Source organism: Lethenteron reissneri, chromosome 68, assembly GCF_015708825.2.
Source record: "Lethenteron reissneri isolate LAM-NWPU_2019-01 chromosome 68, ASM1570882v1, whole genome shotgun sequence".
Taxonomy (NCBI): domain Eukaryota; kingdom Metazoa; phylum Chordata; class Hyperoartia; order Petromyzontiformes; family Petromyzontidae; genus Lethenteron; species Lethenteron reissneri.
In genome coordinates this window covers 6237992-6257956 of record NC_083846.1, presented here as the reverse complement: position 1 = coordinate 6257956, position 19965 = coordinate 6237992, and the positions used below count along the sequence as shown (strand labels likewise).

The 19965-nt window shown below is 52.9% G+C and overlaps 1 protein-coding gene across 1 annotated transcript in view; it reads left to right on the top strand.

Moving 5' to 3' along the window:
• LOC133360366 (fibrillin-1-like) overlaps window positions 1–19965 on the top strand; it is a 50122-nt gene that overhangs the window by 16473 nt on the left and 13684 nt on the right. The window contains exons 10-20 of the mRNA XM_061579048.1: window positions 878–1000; window positions 1754–1873; window positions 3614–3736; window positions 5239–5358; window positions 8875–8997; window positions 10211–10324; window positions 12203–12325; window positions 13793–13915; window positions 15451–15567; window positions 16667–16789; window positions 19390–19512. Coding sequence (XP_061435032.1) covers window positions 878–1000; window positions 1754–1873; window positions 3614–3736; window positions 5239–5358; window positions 8875–8997; window positions 10211–10324; window positions 12203–12325; window positions 13793–13915; window positions 15451–15567; window positions 16667–16789; window positions 19390–19512 — 1332 coding nt within the window. The remainder of the gene's footprint in view (window positions 1–877; window positions 1001–1753; window positions 1874–3613; window positions 3737–5238; window positions 5359–8874; window positions 8998–10210; window positions 10325–12202; window positions 12326–13792; window positions 13916–15450; window positions 15568–16666; window positions 16790–19389; window positions 19513–19965) is intronic.

Sequence of the window (19965 nt, the reverse complement as noted above, 5' to 3'; positions counted from 1 at the left end):
AACAACACTCACAACAACAACACTCACAACAACAACAACAACACTCACAACAACAACACTCACAACAACAACACTCACAACAACAACAACACTCACAACAACAACACTCACAACAACAACAACAACACTCACAACAACAACACTCACAACAACAACAACACTCACAACACTCACAACAACAACACTCACAACACTCACAACAACAACACTCACAACAACACTCAAAACACTCACAACAACAACACTCACAACAACAACAACACTCACAACACTCACAACAACACTCACAACACTCACAACAACAACAACACTCACAACAACAACAACACTCACAACACTCACAACAACACTCACAACACTCACAACAACAACAACACTCACAACAAAAACAACACTCACAACACTCACAACACTCACAACAACACTCACAACAACACTCACAACAACAACACCACTCACATCATCAATCCCAACAACACTCACAACAACACTCACAACAACAGTCACAACAACACTCATAACACTCACAACAACACTCACAACAACAACACTCACAACACTCACAACAACAACACCACTCACATCATCAATCCCAACAACACTCACAACAACACTCACAACAACAGTCACAACAACACTCACAACACTCACAACAACACTCACAACAACACTCAGCCTCAAACGAGTACCTGGTGTAGCGGTGTGCAGTAAACATCGCCACTGGGGAGACAAAGGCGGCCGGGCGTGGTGCTGGCCACCCACCCGCCCCGCGTGCCGCTAACAGCACTTGCCCCCGCAGTCTGTTGAGGCTACACGGCAGGGGAGGGATCTTTGTATTTGGTGTGCACGTGACGTGGATGTTTCAACACCTGTGCAGATATTGACGAGTGCACGATCAGCCCGGCCGTGTGCGCCGTGCACTGCGCGAACTCCGCGGGCTCCTACAGCTGCTCATGCGATCCGGGATACGTCCTCGCCGAAGACAACAGCAAGTGCATCGGTGGGTGGAGCGAGCACCACTACTGCCTCTCTCTCAATCATCATCATCACGGTGGCTAGGAGATGTTGACTACCTCGCCTGGTGTACAGGAGGTCGTGGGTTCGATCACGACCCTGACGATGCCTGCTGCTGCTGCTGTATATTTGGAGTTTGCGTCTCTCTCTCTGTCATCATCACGGTGGCTAGGAGATGTTGACTACCTCGCCTGCCGACGTACGGTGCGACAGAAGTTCAACGTACACAAGCGGCCTGCAATCCCAACGCATCCCATTCTCTCCCGAGGAATACTTCACGGAATCCCTCCGTGCGCGTGCCTTCTCGTCCCTTGTGTTTCACCCCCCCCCCACCCTTCCCTTACCCACCCACCCTTCCCCCACCCCCACCCCCTACTCCCCCCCACCCTACCCACTCTCACTCCCCCACTCTTCCCCCCCACCCTTCCCTCCACCCCCACCCCCACCCCCTACTCCCCCCCCCCCACACTACCCACTTTGACTCCCCCACTCTTCCTCCCCACCCTTCCCCCCACCCCCACCCCCTACCCCCCCCACCCTTCCCCCCACCCCCACCCCCTACCCCCCCCACCCTTCCCCCCACCCCCTACTCCCCCCCCACACTACCCACTCTACCCACTCTCACTCCCCCACTCTTCCCCCCCCACCCTTCCCCCCACCCTTCCCCCCCCACCCTTCCCCCCACCCCCTACTCCCCCCCCACCCTACCCACTCCCCCCCCCCCACGCCCTCCCTACAGATGACAATGAGTGCGCGTCTTCTCCCTGTGGGCAAGTCTGCGTCAACTCCATCGGCTCGTTCGCCTGCAAGTGCAACCCCGGGTTCCTCCTCAACGCAGTGGACCTCAAGACTTGTGATGGTGATGAGCGAGACACGCACGCAGAGATTCAACGCTCCCCGTCCGCCTTTGTCTCCCTAGTGGCATTGACTCTCACAAAGACAAAAATCCCACTGGTAGCCTGTGTAGTGAGTTCAAGGAGACGTAGACGATGTATTCGGAGGCACACTTATTTATTCAACCAAAGGGCAGAACACAACACTTGAAGGGGTAACGGCCCCTTCACCCGTCTAACAGGGAGACTCCCCTAGCGCTAGCCCGGCTAGCCTGCTCACAGGTCCTCCAACTAGAGAGCTAGGGGAGGCTAGCTGATCCAGCTCTGGCCAAGCTAGGATCTCGGCACCCTTAGCCAACCAGACCGGCTCTTACAAGAGCATCGGCTCTGGGCTCTCGGGGCCACGCCACTGGCTTGCCCTGGTCGCTCCTTAGAAGGACAGCGAGCCAGGGGAGTCCCAGGGCCTATCTAGCCGGTCTTCACTCTTCACTGGTTAAGCTGTAATACTCGACCCCGAGCCCACCGGCTCTCCGCCTTATATAGCAACTCCCCCCCGAGGGGTGGGGCCGTGGGGGATCACAGCGCCGTCACAGCCCCCCGGGGCTCACCGGTGCGGACGTGGATGTAGGCACCCTTACGTGTGCGGGCGCAAACACCCCTGGTGTGTTTGTTTGCCCTCCCGTAACACTCCTACACATGCAACAGGCAGTGGTTCTAACTGGATTTGAAGCTTTCGTGAGTGCAGGAATTGCTCTTTGGTTCTTTCCGTGCTTGTTTCTAATCGAGCAATCTTTGGAAGAGCGTAATGAACCAGGCTATGCGTGTTGAACCGACTATCGGGATGGCATCGCGTTACACTTCCTAATTTGACTAAACTTCGATTTAAAGCTTTCGTGACTGCAGGGATTCATCTTCTTGGTTCTTTCGGTAAAGTCACGTAGAAGTGAAATAATAAAATAATAAAAATAAAACATAATAAAATAATTTTCACGACGTTTCGGCCACAACGCAAGCTGCCGTCCTCAGGTGGAGAACAGGTCTGAGAACAGGTCTGTCGAGAAGACAGACCAGGTGGAGAACAGGTCTGTCGAGAAGACAGACCTGTTTTTCACCTGAGGACGGCTGCTTGCGTTGTGGCCGAAACGTCGTGAGAATTATTTTATTATGTTTTATTATTATTACTTTATTATTTCCATTCTACGTGACTTTACCGAAAGAACCAATAAGTTGACTCAACTTGCTTTCTCCATACTTGTTTGTAAGGCCATTGCCTCTCCTCCGGCCGCTATGGGCTGGAACTCCACACAACTCATTCATTCATTCGTATTATTATTATTTAAATTTTTATTTAAAGCTTTCGTGACTGCAGGGATTCATATTTTTGGTTCTTTCGGTAAAGTCACATAGAAGGGAAATAAAAAATGAATAAAAATAAAACAATAAAATTCTTACGACGTTTCGACTGCAACACAAGCAATCATCATCAGGTGTGAAATCCACAGCAATAATATTTTTTTCAAATTTTCTTCCTGTAGATTTCACACCTGATGATGATTGCTTGTGTTGTAGTCCAAACGTCGTGATCATTTATTGTTTTAATTTTATTAATGTATTATTTCCCTTCTACGTGACTTTACCTAAAGAACCAAAGAGTAACTCGTGCAGTCACAAAACCGTCGAGTCTCGTTTGAATCGTCTTTGTTCATAAAATACTAAAAAAAGAAAATGCTTCACCGGCTGGGGATCTTTGTGTCTGTCTCCCGCAGACGTTGATGAGTGTGCGGCGTCTCCGGGCCCCTGCAACCAGACCTGCACCAACTCGGTCGGCGCCTTCGCCTGCTCCTGCGCTACCGGATGGAAACTGGGCAAAGACAATAGCAGCTGCGAAGGTGCGGGGAGAGAGGCACTGAGTGCAGCTCCTGCACTTAAACGTCTGTCTTGTGGGTGGGTGGGTGAGCGGGTGGGTGAGTGGGTGGGTGGGTGAGTAGGTGGGTGGGTGAGTGGGTGGGTGAGTGGGTGGGTGAGCGGTTGGGTGGGCAGGTGGGTAAGTAGGTGGGTGGGTGGGTAAGCGGGTGGGTGGGAGAGTGGGTGGGTGAGTGGGTGGGTGAGTGAGTGGGTGAGTGGGTGAGTGAGTGGGTGGGTGGGTGGGTGAGTGGGTGGGTAGGTGGGTGGGTAAATGGAGACTGGGCAAAAGCAACAGCAGCTGTGAAGGTATGGGGAGATCTTGACCAGTCCTTGCACACACAAACAACACACACACACCACACACACCACACACACATCACACACACAACACACACAGCACACACACCACACACAACACACACAACACACACCACACACACACTACACACACACACCACACACACACACCACACTCATACAACCCAGACAGGGGTAGGGGTACACAGACAGGGGTAGGACTGGTAGGGGTACACAGACAGGGGTAGGGGTTCACAGACAGGGGTAAGGCTGGTAGGGGTTCACAGACAGGGGTAGGGGCTGGTAGGGGTACACAAACAGGGGTAGGGGTTCACACACAGGGGTAGGGCTGGTAGGGGTTCACACACAGGGGTAGGGGCTGGTAGGGGTACACAAACAGGGGTAGGGGCTGGTAGGGGTTCACACACAGGGGTAGGAGCTGGTAGGGGTTCACAGGCAGGGGTAGGGGCTGGTAGGGGTTCACACACAGGGGTAGGGGTTCACAGACAGGGGTAGGGGCTGGTAGGGGTTCACACACAGTGGTAGGGGTTCACAGACAGGGGTAGGGGCTGGTAGGAGTTCACACACAGGGGTAGGGGTTCACACACAGGGGTACACAGACAGGGGTAGGGGTACACAGACAGGGGTAGGGGCTGGTAGGGTTCACAGAGAGGGGTACACAGAGAGGGGTAGGGGTTCACAGACAGGGGTACACAGAGAGGGGTACACAGAGAGGGGTAGGGATTCACACACAGGGGTAGGGGTACACAGAGATGGGTAGGGGTTCACAGAGAGGGGTACACAGACAGGGGTAGGGGCTGGTAGGGTTCACAGACAGGGGTACACAGAGAGGGGTAGGGGTTCACAGAGAGGGGTACACAGAGAGGGGTAGGGGCTGGTAGGGTTCACAGACAGGGGTACACAGAGAGGGGTAGGGGTTCACAGAGAGGGGTACACAGAGAGGGGTAGGGGTTCACAGAGAGGGGTACACAGACAGGGGTAGGGGCTGGTAGGGTTCACAGACAGGGGTACACAGAGAGGGGTAGGGGTTCACAGAGAGGGGTACACAGAGAGGGGTAGGGGTTCACAGAGAGGGGTACACAGAGAGGGGTAGGGGCTGGTAGGGTTCACAGAGAGGGGTACAAAGAGAGGGGTAACGGCGAGTGACCGCGCGTTGACCGTTCCCCAGACGTGGACGAATGCGCCGTCGCCAACGGAGGCTGCTCCAACCTGTGCGTCAACAGCGCCGGCTCGTTCGCGTGCTACTGCCCCATCGGCTACATCCTGGACACGGCCTCCACCTGCGCAGGTAACAGGTCCCGCCGGGTACCAGGTGGATGGGTGGCACCTTGGTGTTGTATTGCTGTGGCCTCGGTAGTATTGTGGTGGGGTGGGCAGTGTTGGGTCTGTGGGCAGTGTTGAGTCTATGGGCTGTGTTGGGTCTGTGGGCAGTGTTGAGTCTATGGGCAGTGTTGAGTCTATGGGTAGTGTTGAGTCTATGGGCTGTGTTGAGTCTATGGGCAGTGTTGAGTCTATGGGCAGTGTTGAGTCTATGGACAGTGTTGAGTCTATGGGTAGTGTTGAGTCTATGGGCAGTGTTGAGTCTATGGGTAGTGTTGAGTCTATGGACAGTGTTGAGTCTATGGACAGTGTTGAGTCTATGGACAGTGTTGAATCTATGGGCAGTGTTGAGTCTATGGGTAGTGTTGAGTCTATGGGCAGTATTGAGTCTATGGACAGTGTTGAGTCTATGGGCAGTGTTGAGTCTATGGGCAGTGTTGAGCCTATGGACAGTGTTGAGTCTATGGGCAGTGTTGAGTCTATGGACAGTGTTGAGTCTATGGACAGTGTTGAGTCTATGGACAGTGTTGAGTCTATGGGCAGTGTTGAGTCTGTGGGCAGTGTTCAGTCTATGGTGCAGTGTTGAGTCTATGGGTAGCAGTGTTGAGTCTATGGGCAGTGTTGAGTCTATGGGCAGTGTTGAGTCTATGGGCAGTGTTGAGTCTATGGGCAGTGTTGAGTCTATGGGCAGTGTTGAGTCTATGGGCAGTGTTGAGTCTATGGTGCAGTGTTGAGTCTATGGTGCAGTGTTGAGTCTATGGGCAGTGTTGAGTCTATGGTGCAGTGTTGAGTCTATGGGCAGTGTGAGTCTATGGGCAGTGTTGAGTCTATGGGCAGTGTTGAGTCTATGGGTAGTGTTGAGTCTATGCAGTTGAGTCTATGGGCAGTGTTGAGTCTATGGGCAGTGTTGAGTCTATGGGCAGTGTTGAGTCTATGGTGCAGTGTTGAGTCTATGGGCAGTGTTGAGTCTATGGGCAGTGTTGAGTCTATGGTGCAGTGTTGAGTCTATGGGCAGTGTTGAGTCTATGGGCAGTGTTGAGTCTATGGGCAGTGTTGAGTCTATGGTGCAGTGTTGAGTCTATGGGCAGTGTTGAGTCTATGGTGGTCAGTGTTGAGTCTATGGTAGCCGTTGTTGAGTCTATGGGTAGAAGTGTTGATCTAATGGGCAGTGGTTGAGTCTATTGGGCAGTGTTGAGTCCTATGGTGGCAGTGTTGAAGTCTATGGGTAGGCAGTGTTGAGTCTATGGGTGGCAGGTGTTGAGGCTATGGGTATTGTTGAGTCTATGGTGGCAGTGTTGAGTCTTGATGGGCAGTGTTGAGTCTATGGTGCAGTGTTGAGTCTATGGGGTAGCAGTGTTGAGTCTAGGGGCATTGGTTGAGTCTAGGGGCAGTGTTGAGTCTATGTGCAGTGTTGAGGTCTATGGGTAGCAGTGTTGAGTCTATGGGCAGTGTTGAGTCTATGGTGGTCAGTGTTGAGTCTATGGTGTTAAGCAGTGTTGAGTCGATGGTGCAGTGTTAGTCTATGGTGCAAGTGTTGAACTCTGATGGGCAGTGTTGAGTCTATGGTGCAGTGTTGAGTCTATGGTGCAGTGTTGAATCTATGGGCAGTGTTCAGTCTATGGTGCAGTGTTGAATCTATGGGTGCAGTGTTGAGTCTATGGTGCAGTGTTGAGTCTATGGGCAGTGTTGAGTCTATGGGCAGTGTTGAGTCTATGGTGCAGTGTTGAGTCTATGGGCAGTGTTGAGTCTATGGGCAGTGTTGAGTCTATGGGCAGTGTTGAGTCTATGGGCAGTGTTGAGTCTATGGGCAGTGTTGAGTCTATGGGCAGTGTTGAGTCTATGGTGCAGTGTTGAGTCTATGGTGCAGTGTTGAGTCTATGGGCAGTGTTGAGTCTATGGGCAGTGTTGAGTCTATGGGCAGTGTTGAGTCTATGGTGCAGTGTTGAGTCTATGGGCAGTGTTGAGTCTATGGGCAGTGTTGAGTCTATGGGCAGTGTTGAGTCTATGGTGCAGTGTTGAGTCTATGGGCAGTGTTGAGTCTATGGGCAGTGTTGAGTCTATGGGCAGTGTTGAGTCTATGGGCAGTGTTGAGTCTATGGGCAGTGTTGAGTCTATGGTGCAGTGTTGAGTCTATGGGCAGTGTTGAGTCTATGGGCAGTGTTGAGTCTATGGGCAGTGTTGAGTCTATGGGCAGTGTTGAGTCTATGGGCAGTGTTGAGTCTATGGTGCAGTGTTGAGTCTATGGTGCAGTGTTGAGTCTATGGGCAGTGTTGAGTCTGGGCAGTGTTGAGTCTATGGGCAGTGTTGAGTCTATGGTGCAGTGTTGATATGGGCAGTGTTGAGTCTATGGGCAGTGTTGAGTCTATGGGCAGTGTTGAGTCTATGGTGCAGTGTTGAGTCTATGGGCAGTGTTGAGTCTATGGGCAGTGTGAGTCTATGGGCAGTGTTGAGTCTATGGTGCAGTGTTGAGTCTATGGGCAGTGTTGAGTCTGTGGCAGTGTTGAGTCTATGGGCAGTGTTGAGTCTATGGTGCAGTGTTGAGTCTATGGGCAGTGTTGAGTCTATGGGCAGTGTTGAGTCTATGGTGCAGTGTTGAGTCTATGGGCAGTGTTGAGTCTATGGGCAGTGTGAGTCTATGGGCAGTGTTGAGTCTATGGGCAGTGTGAGTCTATGGGCAGTATTGATGCCCATAGACTCAACTCTGAAAAATAGCTTCATAGCTCATCAGATGCCTCAATATTTGTATTCTCTCTACAAGTGGAGGGCGGCTGCTGTGTGATGCCAGTCGAGTGATTAGCTGGGGACTTGGTTGGCATTGTGTAGCATCGGGGCATCTCAGTGGCCAGGAGATGTTAACTCCCTCGCCTGGTACGCAGGAGGTCGTGGTTTAGATCCCCACTCTGACGACGCCTGCTGCTGTATATTTGGAGTTTGCTTGTTTGGCTCTCTATCTCTCCCCGCGGTCGCGTGGATTTTTCTCCGGTTCCTCCGGTTTCCCCCCCCTCCACATTTGGAATCAACGTCACGATTCAACGTCACGCGTTTAGAGTATTTGGCTGCTATCAATGTGCACGCGATAAGCCGCTTCGTTCAGCTATTTATTGGTGGCCAGCTCGCTTCTGACAACGAGCTACTTAGCTCAGTGGGCATGACCTGGTAAAATAAAACAAAAACGTAGTTTCGTCTTTAGTTTGAGTGATTTTCGGGGAATTGTTTTGAATTGTTTAGCACAGCGGCTGCGAGATGTCATCTCCCTCGCCTGCTGCGCACGAGGCAGCGGCTTCTCGTCTGTATTTGTGGGTCAGCGTGTCTCTCGCTCTCCCCGTGGCCGCGTGGATCTTGTCTCCGGGCTCTCCGCTCACTCCCTCTCCACTCATTCACAACGGAGAACGCCGAGGGCTAGCGGGGGGGGGGGGGGAAGGGCGCGCGTCATTATCGCTCACCAGCGTACGGTGACTCGCCTTTGTTCGCGCGCCCTGTGCAGATGACGACGAGTGTGCCAAAGTTCAACCTCCCTGCAACGGCACCTGCACCAACATCGCCGGCAGCTACACCTGCAGCTGCGGCTCCGGGCTGGCCCTGGCCGCGGACGGTCACTCCTGCATTGGTGAGTGGTCAACTGTGAAGGGGGGAGGGTGGGTGGGGGGGCGCTTGCTGTTGGATCACGTTACCTTGTGTTTAGTTTTATTAAACAAAGCGATACGAAATATGGGGTTGGGTCCGAAAAAAGAAAAGATTTGCACCATTGGAACCTCATTTGCCAGTAAAAAATATGATAATTGTTTTTGTACCCTTTTATCTGGCAACAAAACTGACACCTTTTTTACAAGGAGTCATGTTTGCATAGACCACAATACCTGCAGTCATAATGCAAACAAAAAACACAACTCAGAGTAAACAAAAAACATAACTCAGAGTTATGTTTTTTGTTTGCATTATGACTGCAGGTATTGTGGTCTATGCAAACATGACTCCTTGTAAAAAAGGTGTCAGTCTTGTTGCCAGATGAAAGGGTAAAAAAACTATTATCAAAGAAAAGATTGTTGAGACACGCCGGGTTATTTTCGTCGACTTTGACAAATCGCAGAGGGGGCTACGATGTTTGACTGGATCACCGCTGGTGCTGACGGTAACAGACTGTTGGGACAAGTGCTGTTGGTTAGTAGCACCTACGAAGGCCGGCACGGTGGCACACGAGGGGGTGGGGTAGTCAGCACCACTCTGTCCACCCGCCTTTGTCTCCCCAGTGGCGATGTTTACTACACACCGCACCGGGTACTCATTTGAGGCTGAGTCGAGCTAAGGGAGACCCGGGAACATTTCAGATAATCGTCGCCGGGTTTGCAGCGCAGCGTAGCGCTAACCGCTGAAGCAGTAACTCATTGGCACGTTTTGGATTCAGTGCGAAGATCCTTTGCTAATTGGACGTGTGGTGTCGGGATGGGTGGCGGGTTTATAGGTAGCAACATTTATATTGACGCCATCTCTAACCAAGAACGCGACAAACACACATTCATTTTTGGCACAAGGTAGGAGAGGGGGAGGTGGTTCCTAGACGTGAAAGAAATCGGCAAGTTATTACAAACTGGGAGTTGGGACTGACCAATGGACGAGAGGCAGCGGCGAGCGTACAGCGACATTCTACGGCACGTGGCGTCGCGGACGGGCTAGCGCAAGATCCCAAAGGCGAAAAAAATGCACCGTTAGACTAAAAATTCCCCGCTCTGACCCACCCCCAAACTCCCTTTAAATCTCATCTTCCGCCGCGTTTTTTCCTGTTGTCGCCAACTCGGTCGTTGTTGTTGTTGTTGTGACCCCAGACGTCGACGAGTGCACCTCGTCGCCGTGCAACCAGAACTGTGTCAACACCTTCGGCTCCTTCTACTGCACCTGCAACCCCGGATTCGTGCTCAGCGCGCCCACGACGTGCACCGGTAAAACACACGCCACGGGTGAAATACAGGCCACGGGTGAAATACAGGCCACGGGTGAAACACAGGCCACAGGGGGTGGGAGGGGGGGCACGCTTTCACGCGTGCAGCAGCGACGGCTTCGCTGCTTGTCCGGGAAGGATCTTTATTTAAGGAGCCACGTGGCTCTCCCTCGAGCCCGCGAAGAACGCCCTGCGGCAGCCCCGATTCTCCCGCGCGTCCGCCTTATATACGGTGCGAGGCCACGCCCCTGTCCCGAGGTCACGCCCCTTGTCACGTGACCACGCCCCTGTGACGTGACCACGCCCCTTATCCCGAGGCCACGCCCCTTGTCCCGAGGACACGCCCCTGTCCCGAGGCCACACCCCTGTTTCCGATCCTTCTCGTTGACCCTAGTCCACTCGCCCTGCAGGTTGACTCCACTGTGTCCCTAGATCACCTGGCCACGCCCCTATTCTCGGTAATCCTCGTAGCCACGAGCCCCGTCACACTGCAGCTTGACTCCACTGTCACCGCACGTGGAAGGCGGTTCACACCCACGTGACTGCTGTTGGTGGTGGTGATTCGGCACCCGCATTGGCGCGCAAGTTGACGACGTCCCATCTGTGACCTCCGCTCTATCGGAGACCGAAACAGGAAGAGGGGGGACGATTCCTCGGCAGCTCTGTGGCTGTCGCCTGATGCTGCTGCTGGTTGTTGTCGTTGTTGTTGTAATTACCGGCAAAACGTCACGGCTACTCGGATTGTAAACGTTGCAGTGGGTTTACTCCCCAACCACACGACCGGTTAGTGCTGTACTAGAAACGAATTGGCACTTTTGTTCACGTGACAAACCCCTTACTTTACAATAGCCGCTCCCACTTAGACACTCATCTCTAACTGAGTTGCTGCTTCAAACCAGTCCACCATGGGCGCAACGGTGGCTCGGAGATGTTAACTACCTCGCCTGTTACACAGGAGGTCGTGGGTACGATACCGACCCTGACACCAGCTGTGTATTTGGAGTCTGCGTCTCTCTCATCATCATCACGGTGGCTAGGAGATGTTAACTCCCTCGCCTGTTACACAGGAGGTCGTGGGTACGATACCGACCCTGACACCAGCTGTGTATTTGGAGTCTGCGTCTCTCTCATCATCATCACGGTGGCTAGGAGATGTTAACTACCTCGCCTGTTACACAGGAGGTCGTGGGTATGATACCGACCCTGACACCAACTGTGTATTTGGAGTCTGCGTCTCTCTCATCATCATCACGGTGGCTATGAGATGTTAACTCCCTCGCCTGGTATACAGGAGGTCGTGAGTTCGCTCCCGACCCTGACACCAGCTGTGTATTTGGAGTTTGCGTCTCTCTCATCATCATCACGGTGGCCAGGAGATGTTAACTACCTCGCCTGGTGTACAGGAGGTCGTGGGTTCGATCCCGCTGATGTATACTTGGAGCCTGCGTCTCTCTCTCTCCCCGTGGTCAGTCATTACGTGTCACCAGAACGAGCTCTGTGGCTCAGTGGGCCTTACCTGGTAAACTGAAAATCATGTCAAGGCGTTGTGTGGGGAGCGGTGGTGCAGCGGTTAGCGCTGCGCTGCTGCGCTACGAACCCGTCTATGACCTGAGTTCGATTCCCGCTCACGGCCACCAATGCCGCCAGTGACGATTATCTGAACAGGTCCTGGGCCTCCTCCCCTAGGTCGACTCGGCCTCAAACGAGCACCTGGTTCGATGTTGTTAAACATCGCCGCTGGGGGAGACAAAGGCGGCCGAGCGTGGCGAACCACCCCTCTCGTGTGCCACGGTGCTGCTGCTCACTCGCCACGAACAGCACTTTCCCCAACGATGTGTTGAAGGCTACACGGGGGATCTTTGTCTCTGTCTCCCGGCAGACGTTGACGAGTGCGCGCCTTCTCCGGGCCCCTGCAACCAGAGCTGCACCAACTCGGTCGGCGCCTTCGCCTGCTCCTGCTCTAGCGGATGGAAACTGGGCAAAGACAACAGCAGCTGTGAAGGTGCGGGGAGAGAGGCACTGAGTGCAGCTCCTGCACTTGAACGTCTGTCTTGTGGGTGGGTGAGCGGGTGGGTGAGCAGGTGGGTGGGTGAGTGAGTGGGTGGGTGAGTAGGTGGGTGGGTGGGTGGGTGAGTAGGTGAGTGGGTGGGTGAGTAGGTGGGTGGGTGGGTGGGTGAGTAGGTGGGTGGGTGGGTGAGCGGGTGAGTAGGTGGGTGGGTGGGTGAGTGGGTGGGCGGGTGAGTGAGTGGGTGAGTAGGTGGGTGGGTGAGTAGGTGAGTGGGTGGGTGGGTGAGTAGGTGGGTGAGTAGGTGGGTGGGTGAGTAGGTGGGTGGGTTGGTGAGTGGGTGGGTGGGTGAGTAGGTGGGTGAGTAGGTGCGTGGGTGAGTAGGTGGGTGGGTTGGTGAGTGGGTGGGTGGGTGAGTAGGTGGGTGGGTGAGTGGGTGGGTGAGCGGATGGGTGAGTAGGTGGGTGGGTGAGTAGGTGGGTGGGTGAGTAGGTGGGTGGATGAGCAAGTGGGTGAGCGGGTGGGTGAGTGAGCGAGTGGGTGGGTGAGCGGGTGGGTGAGTGAGCGGGTGGGTGAGTGAGTGGGTGGGTTAGTGGGTGAATGAGTGAGTGCGTGCGTGAGTTAATGGGTGAAGGAGTGAGCAGATGGGTGAGCGTGTCAGTGGGTGAGTTAGTGGGTGAGTGAGTGAGCGGATGAGTGAGTGAGTGGGTGGGTGGTTGAGTGAGTGGGTGAGTTAGTGGGTGAATGAGTGAGTGCATGGGTTAGTTAATGGGTGAAGGAGTGAGCAGGTGGGTGAGTGTGTCAGTGGGTGAGTTAGTGGGTGAGTGAGTGAGTGGGTGAGTTAGTGAGCGAATGAGTGAGTGAGTGGGTGGGTGAGTGAGTGGGTGAGTTAGTGGGTGAATGAGTGAGTGGGTGGGTGAGTTAATGGGTGAGTGAGTGAATGGGTGAGTGTGTTAGTGGGTGAGTGAGTGGGTGAGTTAGTGAGCGAATGAGTGAGTGGGTGGGTGAGTGAGTGGGTGAGTTAGTGGGTGAATGAGTTAGTGGGTGGGTGAGTTAGCGGGTGAATGAGTGAGTGAGCGGGTGGGTGAGTGTGTGAGTGGGTGAGTTGGTGGGTGAGTGAGTGAGTGGGTGAGTTAGTGAGCGGGTGGGTGAGTGTGTGAGCGCGTGAGTTAGTGGTTGAGTGAGTGGGTGAGTGAGCGGGTGAGTGAGTGAGTGAGCGGGTGGGTGAGTGGGTGAATTAGTGTTTGAGTGAGTGAGTGGGTGAGTTAGTGGGCGAATGAGTAACTGGTGCGGTGTGTACACACCACCACTGGTGAGACAAAGGCGGCCGGGCGTGGCGCTGGCCACCCACCCCCTCGTGTGCTGCAGTGCCGGCCTGCTCGTGAACAGCACTCGCCCCAACTGTCTGCTAACGGCGACACGGGGGGTGGGTCACCCTTTGTCCACGTTGCCTGCGTCGTGTAGACATTGACGAGTGTGCCCTCGACACGGACGGCTGCCTGGGCGACTGCGTGAACACGGACGGGAGCTTCCACTGCACGTGCCTCAAAGGATTCCGTCTGGACGTTGATAAAGTGACTTGCATCGGTACGTAAACGAAAAGCGACTATGCCGCTATATATAGAAATGTTCTTCTTTTTTACCACGTAAGGGAGCAGTGCCGAGTGAAGCTGGTGCAGGGCCTCGAGCAATGTGTTATAAAGGGGCACTAACTTAACAAAAACACAAATAATAAAACACACATTTTTTAACTTGCATAGTAAAGTGATTGTATGTTTTCATTCGCTATACAGCCGGATAATACGGCAAATCGATAACCTTAAACACCCAGTCGTTCGTAAAAGTCGAAGGTGGTATAGTACTATAGTAATAGAGCAAGTGTAGAATCACTGAACCGGAATTGATAGCTTGAAAGCATTGAGCGTGGGGCCCTTGAAAGTGCGGGGCCCGTAGCCTGTGTAGCTACTACACGTGCAGCTTCTACACATGTAGCTACAACACGTGTAGCTACTACACGTGTAGCTACTACATGTGCAGCTACTACACGCGCAGCTACAACATGTGTAGCTACAGCATGTGCAGCTCCTGTTGCTACGAGGATCATCCGGCACTGTAGGGGGGCCACCGCACTCCCGTGGTGTTTGTGTATCGTGTGTTTGCTGCCGTTACGTTCTGTGCCCGTGTAACCGCTACTGGACATCTGTAAAAAAATATCTTGCTAGCTCAAGGGATTCTTCATCGTTAAATAAATGTTCCCTGATTCTGAGATAAAATCTCGGCTACACAGGGGATCTTTGTCTGTAACGTTGGGAGGAGCGGTGGTGAAGAAGCGGTTAGCGCACTGCTGCACTACGAACCTGGTGAACCCGAGTTCGATTACCGCACACGGCTACCAACACCGGTGACGATTATCTGAAGCAGGTCCTGGGCCTCCCCTAGGTCGACTCAGCCTCAAATGAGTACCTGGTGCGGTGTGTAGTAAACATTGCCACTGGGGGAGATACAAAGGCGGCCGGGCCTGGCGCCGGCCACCAACCCCCTCGTGTGCCGTGCCGGCCTGCATCGGTGCTGCTCATGAGCAGCGCTTGCCCCGACAGCCTCTTGAAGGCTACATAAATGTGTAGTGAGACACTCAGAGACACTTGGAGTAGGAGGCACTCTATTTATCACAGCCGTCACGGGGTACAGGGGGTGGCTACACTCTCAGTCGGGACGGCTAGCGGACTGCCTGAGTGACGACGCCGCGGAGGTGAGGACGTCGACGAAGACTCCAGCAGCCCGACGGGATCCCACTCACAGCGACAGCCCCGAGCCTTCGCTCGGGGGTCCCCTTTTATCCTCCCGGCGAGGCCTCGCTCTGCCCCCGGCCACGCCCCCCTTCTAGAACCTCCTAGCGGGTTCCCGGGCTCACCTCACGTGCCCCCCCCCCCCCCTATCACCTTTGCCCTACGTCCCTCTCTCTGGCTTATCACGTGACCTGCTGACGGACAGGGCTGCTGCAACCGCAGATCCTCTTCTCTGCCAGCAGCCGGCGCTGCGTTCCACGGTGACCCATTCCATGTCACTGCACACGGGCGACGGGGGAGACGTCGACGATTGCCGTCGTGTGTGCGTTCTTACAGATGTGTTGGAGTGCGCCAGCAGCCCCTGTGCGCACACGTGCACCGAGCTGCTCGGAGGATTCCAGTGCAGCTGCATGGCCGGCTGGGAGTTGGCGACGGACAGCTCGTCCTGTATCGGTACGCAGAGGGCGAACGTCGCGACTCCGGTGGCAGCCAGAAGGGCCTGGGTTTGATTGCTGACTCGGGAGCCCTTTTCGGTGTGACGTCTTGTACGTTCTCTCTTCCCTGTTCTACAGAGTGAGTGAGTGTGTGTAGTTTGTATGATCTCCCCCTGTTCTGCAGAGTGAGTGAGTGGAGTTTGTACGTTATCCCTTCCCCTGTTCTACAGAGTGAGTGAGTGGAGTTTGTACGTTCTCCCTGCCCCTGTTCTGCAGAGTGAGTGAGTGGAGTTTCTATGTTCTCTGCCTGTTCTACAGAGTGAGTGAGTGTGTGGAGTTTGTTTGATCTCCCCCTGTTCTACACAGTGAGTGGAGATTGTATTATCTCCCCCTGTTTTATAGAGTGAGTGGAGTTTGTATGATCTCCGCCTGTTCTACACAGTGAGTGAGTGGAGTTTGTATGATCTACCCCTGTTCTACAGAGTGAGTGAGTGTGTGGAGTTTGTTTGATCTCCCCCTGTTCTACACAGTGAGTGGAGATTGTATTATCTCCCCCTGTTTTATAGAGTGAGTGGAGTTTGTATGATCTCCGCCTGTTCTACACAGTGAGTGAGTGGAGTTTGTATGATCTCCCCCTGTTTTACAGAGTGAGTAGAGTTTGTATGATCTCCCCCTGTTCTACAGAGTGAGTGAGTTGAGTTTGTATGATCTCTGCCTGTTCTACAGCATGAGTGAGTGAGTGGAGTTTGTGTGATCTCCCCCTGTTCTACAGAGTGAGTGGAGTTTGTGTGATCTCCCCCTGTTCTACAGACTGAGTGAGTGGAGTTTGTGTGATCTCCCCCTGTTCTACACAGTGAGTGAGTGAAGTTTGTGTGATCTCCCCCAGTTCTACACAGTGAGTGAGTGGAGTGTGTATGATCTCCCCCTGTCCTACAGAGTGAGAGTGAGGGGAGTTTGTATGATCTCCCCCTGTCCTACAGAGTGAGTGAGTGTAGTTTGTATGATCTCCCCCTGTTTTACAGAGTGAGAGCGAGTGAGTGGAGTTTGTATAATTCTCTGCCCGAACAGTCTGTTAAGGCTACACGGGGGATCTCTGTCTTCGTGTGTGGTCGTTGCAGATGTGGACGAATGCAAGCTGAACAGCGACAAGTGCAACCAGACTTGCGTCAACACGAATGGGTCGTACATCTGCGAGTGTCAACCTGGCTTCTCTCTCAACGCCGATCTCCTCATGTGTGACAGTGAGACACGCACACAGACACGTGTCCGCCCGTGAAGCCCAATAGACTCAACACTTCCCCTAGACCCAACACTGCACCATAGACCCAACACTGCACCATAGACTCAACACTGCTGCCCATATACTCAACACTGCTTCCCATAGACTCAACACTGCCCATAGACCCAACACTGCACCATAGACTCAACACTGCTACCCATAGACTCAACACTGCCCATAGACCCAACACTGCACCATAGACTCAACACTGCTACCCATAGACTCAACACTGCCCATAGACCCAACACTGCACCATAGACTCAACACTGCACCATAGACTCAACACTGCTACCCATAGACTCAACACTGCCCATAGACCCAACACTGCACCATAAACTCAACACTGCAACCCATAGACTCAACACTGCTACCTATATCCTCAACACTGCCACCCATAGACTCAACACTACCCATAGACTCAACACTGCTACCCATAGACTCAACGCTGCTACCTATATCCTCAACACTGCCCATAGACTCAACGCTGCTACCCATATCCTCAACACTGCCCATAGACTCAACACTGCTACCCATAGACTCAACACTGCTACCTATATCCTCAACACTGCCCATAGACTCAACACTGCCCATATCCTCAACACTGCCCATAGACTCAACACTATCCATAGACTCAACACTGCCCATAGACTCAACACTGCTCAGAGACTCAACACTGCTCAGAGACTCAACACTGCTACCTATATCCTTAACACTGCCCATAGACTCAACACTACCCATAGACTCAACACTGCCCATAGACTCAACACTGCCCATAGACTCAACACTGCTCAGAGACTCAACACTGCTACCTATATCCTTAACACTGCCCATAGACTCAACACTACCCATAGACTCAACACTGCCCATAGACTCAACACTGCTCAGAGACTCAACACTGCTAACTATATCCTTAACACTGCCCATAGACTCAACACTGCCCATAGACTCAACACTGCTCAGAGACTCAACACTGCTAACTATATCCTCAACACTGCCCATAGACTCAACACTACCCATAGACTCAACACTACCCATAGACTCAACACTGCCCATAGACTCAACACTACCCATAGACTCAACACTGCCCATAGACTCAACACTACCCATAGACTCAACACTACCCATAGACTCAACACTGCCCATAGACTCAACACTGCCCATAGACTCAACACTACCCATAGACTCAACACTGCCCATAGACTCAACACTACCATAGACTCAACACTACCCATAGACTCAACACTGCCCATAGACTCAACACTGCCCATAGACTCAACACTACCCATAGACTCAACACTACCCATAGACTCACACTGCCCATAGACTCAACACTACCCATAGACTCAACACTGCCCATATACTCAACACTACCCATAGACTCAACACTGCCCATAGACTCAACACTACCCATAGACTCAACACTACCCATAGACTCAACACTGCCCATAGACTCAACACTACCCATAGACTCAACACTGCCCATAGACTCAACACTACCCATAGACTCAACACTACCCATAGACTCAACACTACCCATAGACTCAACACTACCCATAGACTCAACACTACCCATAGACACTAACACTACCCATAGACTCAACACTGCCCATAGACTCAACACTACCCATAGACTCAACACTGCCCATAGACTCAACACTACCCATAACTAACACTCACATAGACTCAACACTACCCATAGACTCAACACTACCCATAGACTCAACACTACCCATAGACTCAACACTACCCATAGACTCAACACTACCCATAGACTCAACACTACCCATAGACTCAACACTGCCCATAGACTCAACACTACCCATAGACTCAACACTACCCATAGACTCAACACTACCCATAGACTCAACACTACCCATAGACTCAACACTGCCCATAGACTCAACACTACCCATAGACTCAACACTGCCTATGGATTCAACACTCCCCGTAGATTCAGCGATACTCATAGCCTCAACCCTGGCCCTGCACATGAAGCAGCCGCCTTCTTAACTGCATTCCGTTCCTCTCTCGAAGTCTCACCTCTTCTCCACCCTCCAGTCCCTCTTCCCTTGCCCCTTCACTACTTGCCATCACCTCCACTACCCTTCCCTAGCCCCCAGGGTAGCCTTCCATCAAGCCCAACACAATACTAACAAGGCCACCACAACACTATCCAGGCTACCACAATACTATTGAGGTCACCACAATACTATCCAGCCCACCACATTACTATCCAGCCCACCACAATGCTAACAAGCCCACCACAATATTATCAAGGCCACCACAATACTATCCAGCTCACCACAACACTATCCAGGCTACCACAATACTATCCAGGCTACCACAATAATATTGAGACCACCACGATACTATCCAGCCCACCACAATACTAACAAGCCCACCACAATACTAACAAGCTCACCACAATACTAACAAGCCCACCACAATATTATCCAGGCTACCACAATACTATTGAGACCACCACAATACTATCCAGCCCACCACGATACTATCCAGGCCACCACAGTGCTAACGCACGTTCATGCCCATTTCGTTTGACAGACATCAACGAGTGCAATGGTGGTACAGGCCCCTGCCAACAGATCTGCACGGACTCCTACGGGTCGTATGCCTGCTCGTGCAACCCTGGCTTCTTGCTGTCGACAGACAAGCACTCGTGCGTGGGTGAGTGGGGCTCGTACACAGATACAGGCAAAGGTGTCCCTCCCGTGTAGCCTCTGACAGACTGTCGGGGCAAGTGCTGTTTGTGTGTAGCAGCTATGACGGATGGAGGCAGGCACGGCACACGAGGGGGTGGGTGAGTCGTACACGTACAAAGATAAAGGTCCCCCTTATGGCCTCTAACTGACTGTCGGGGCAAGCACTGTCTGTCGGCAAGTAGCAGCACCATGAAGGCCAGCACGGCACTGCGACTCCTCCACTTACGGACATTCGACTTGTGAACTTTCAGAGATACGAACAAAGCTGGTCCGTTATGTCCAGTTGCCTTTTCGGACCGAGAGTCGTAAGTTCAACCGCCGCGCATTAGATGGTGGTGGTGGCATCTACATCTACAGAAGATGTAGAACCAGTGGCATCTACATCTGCAGAACATGTAGAACCAGTGGCATCTACATC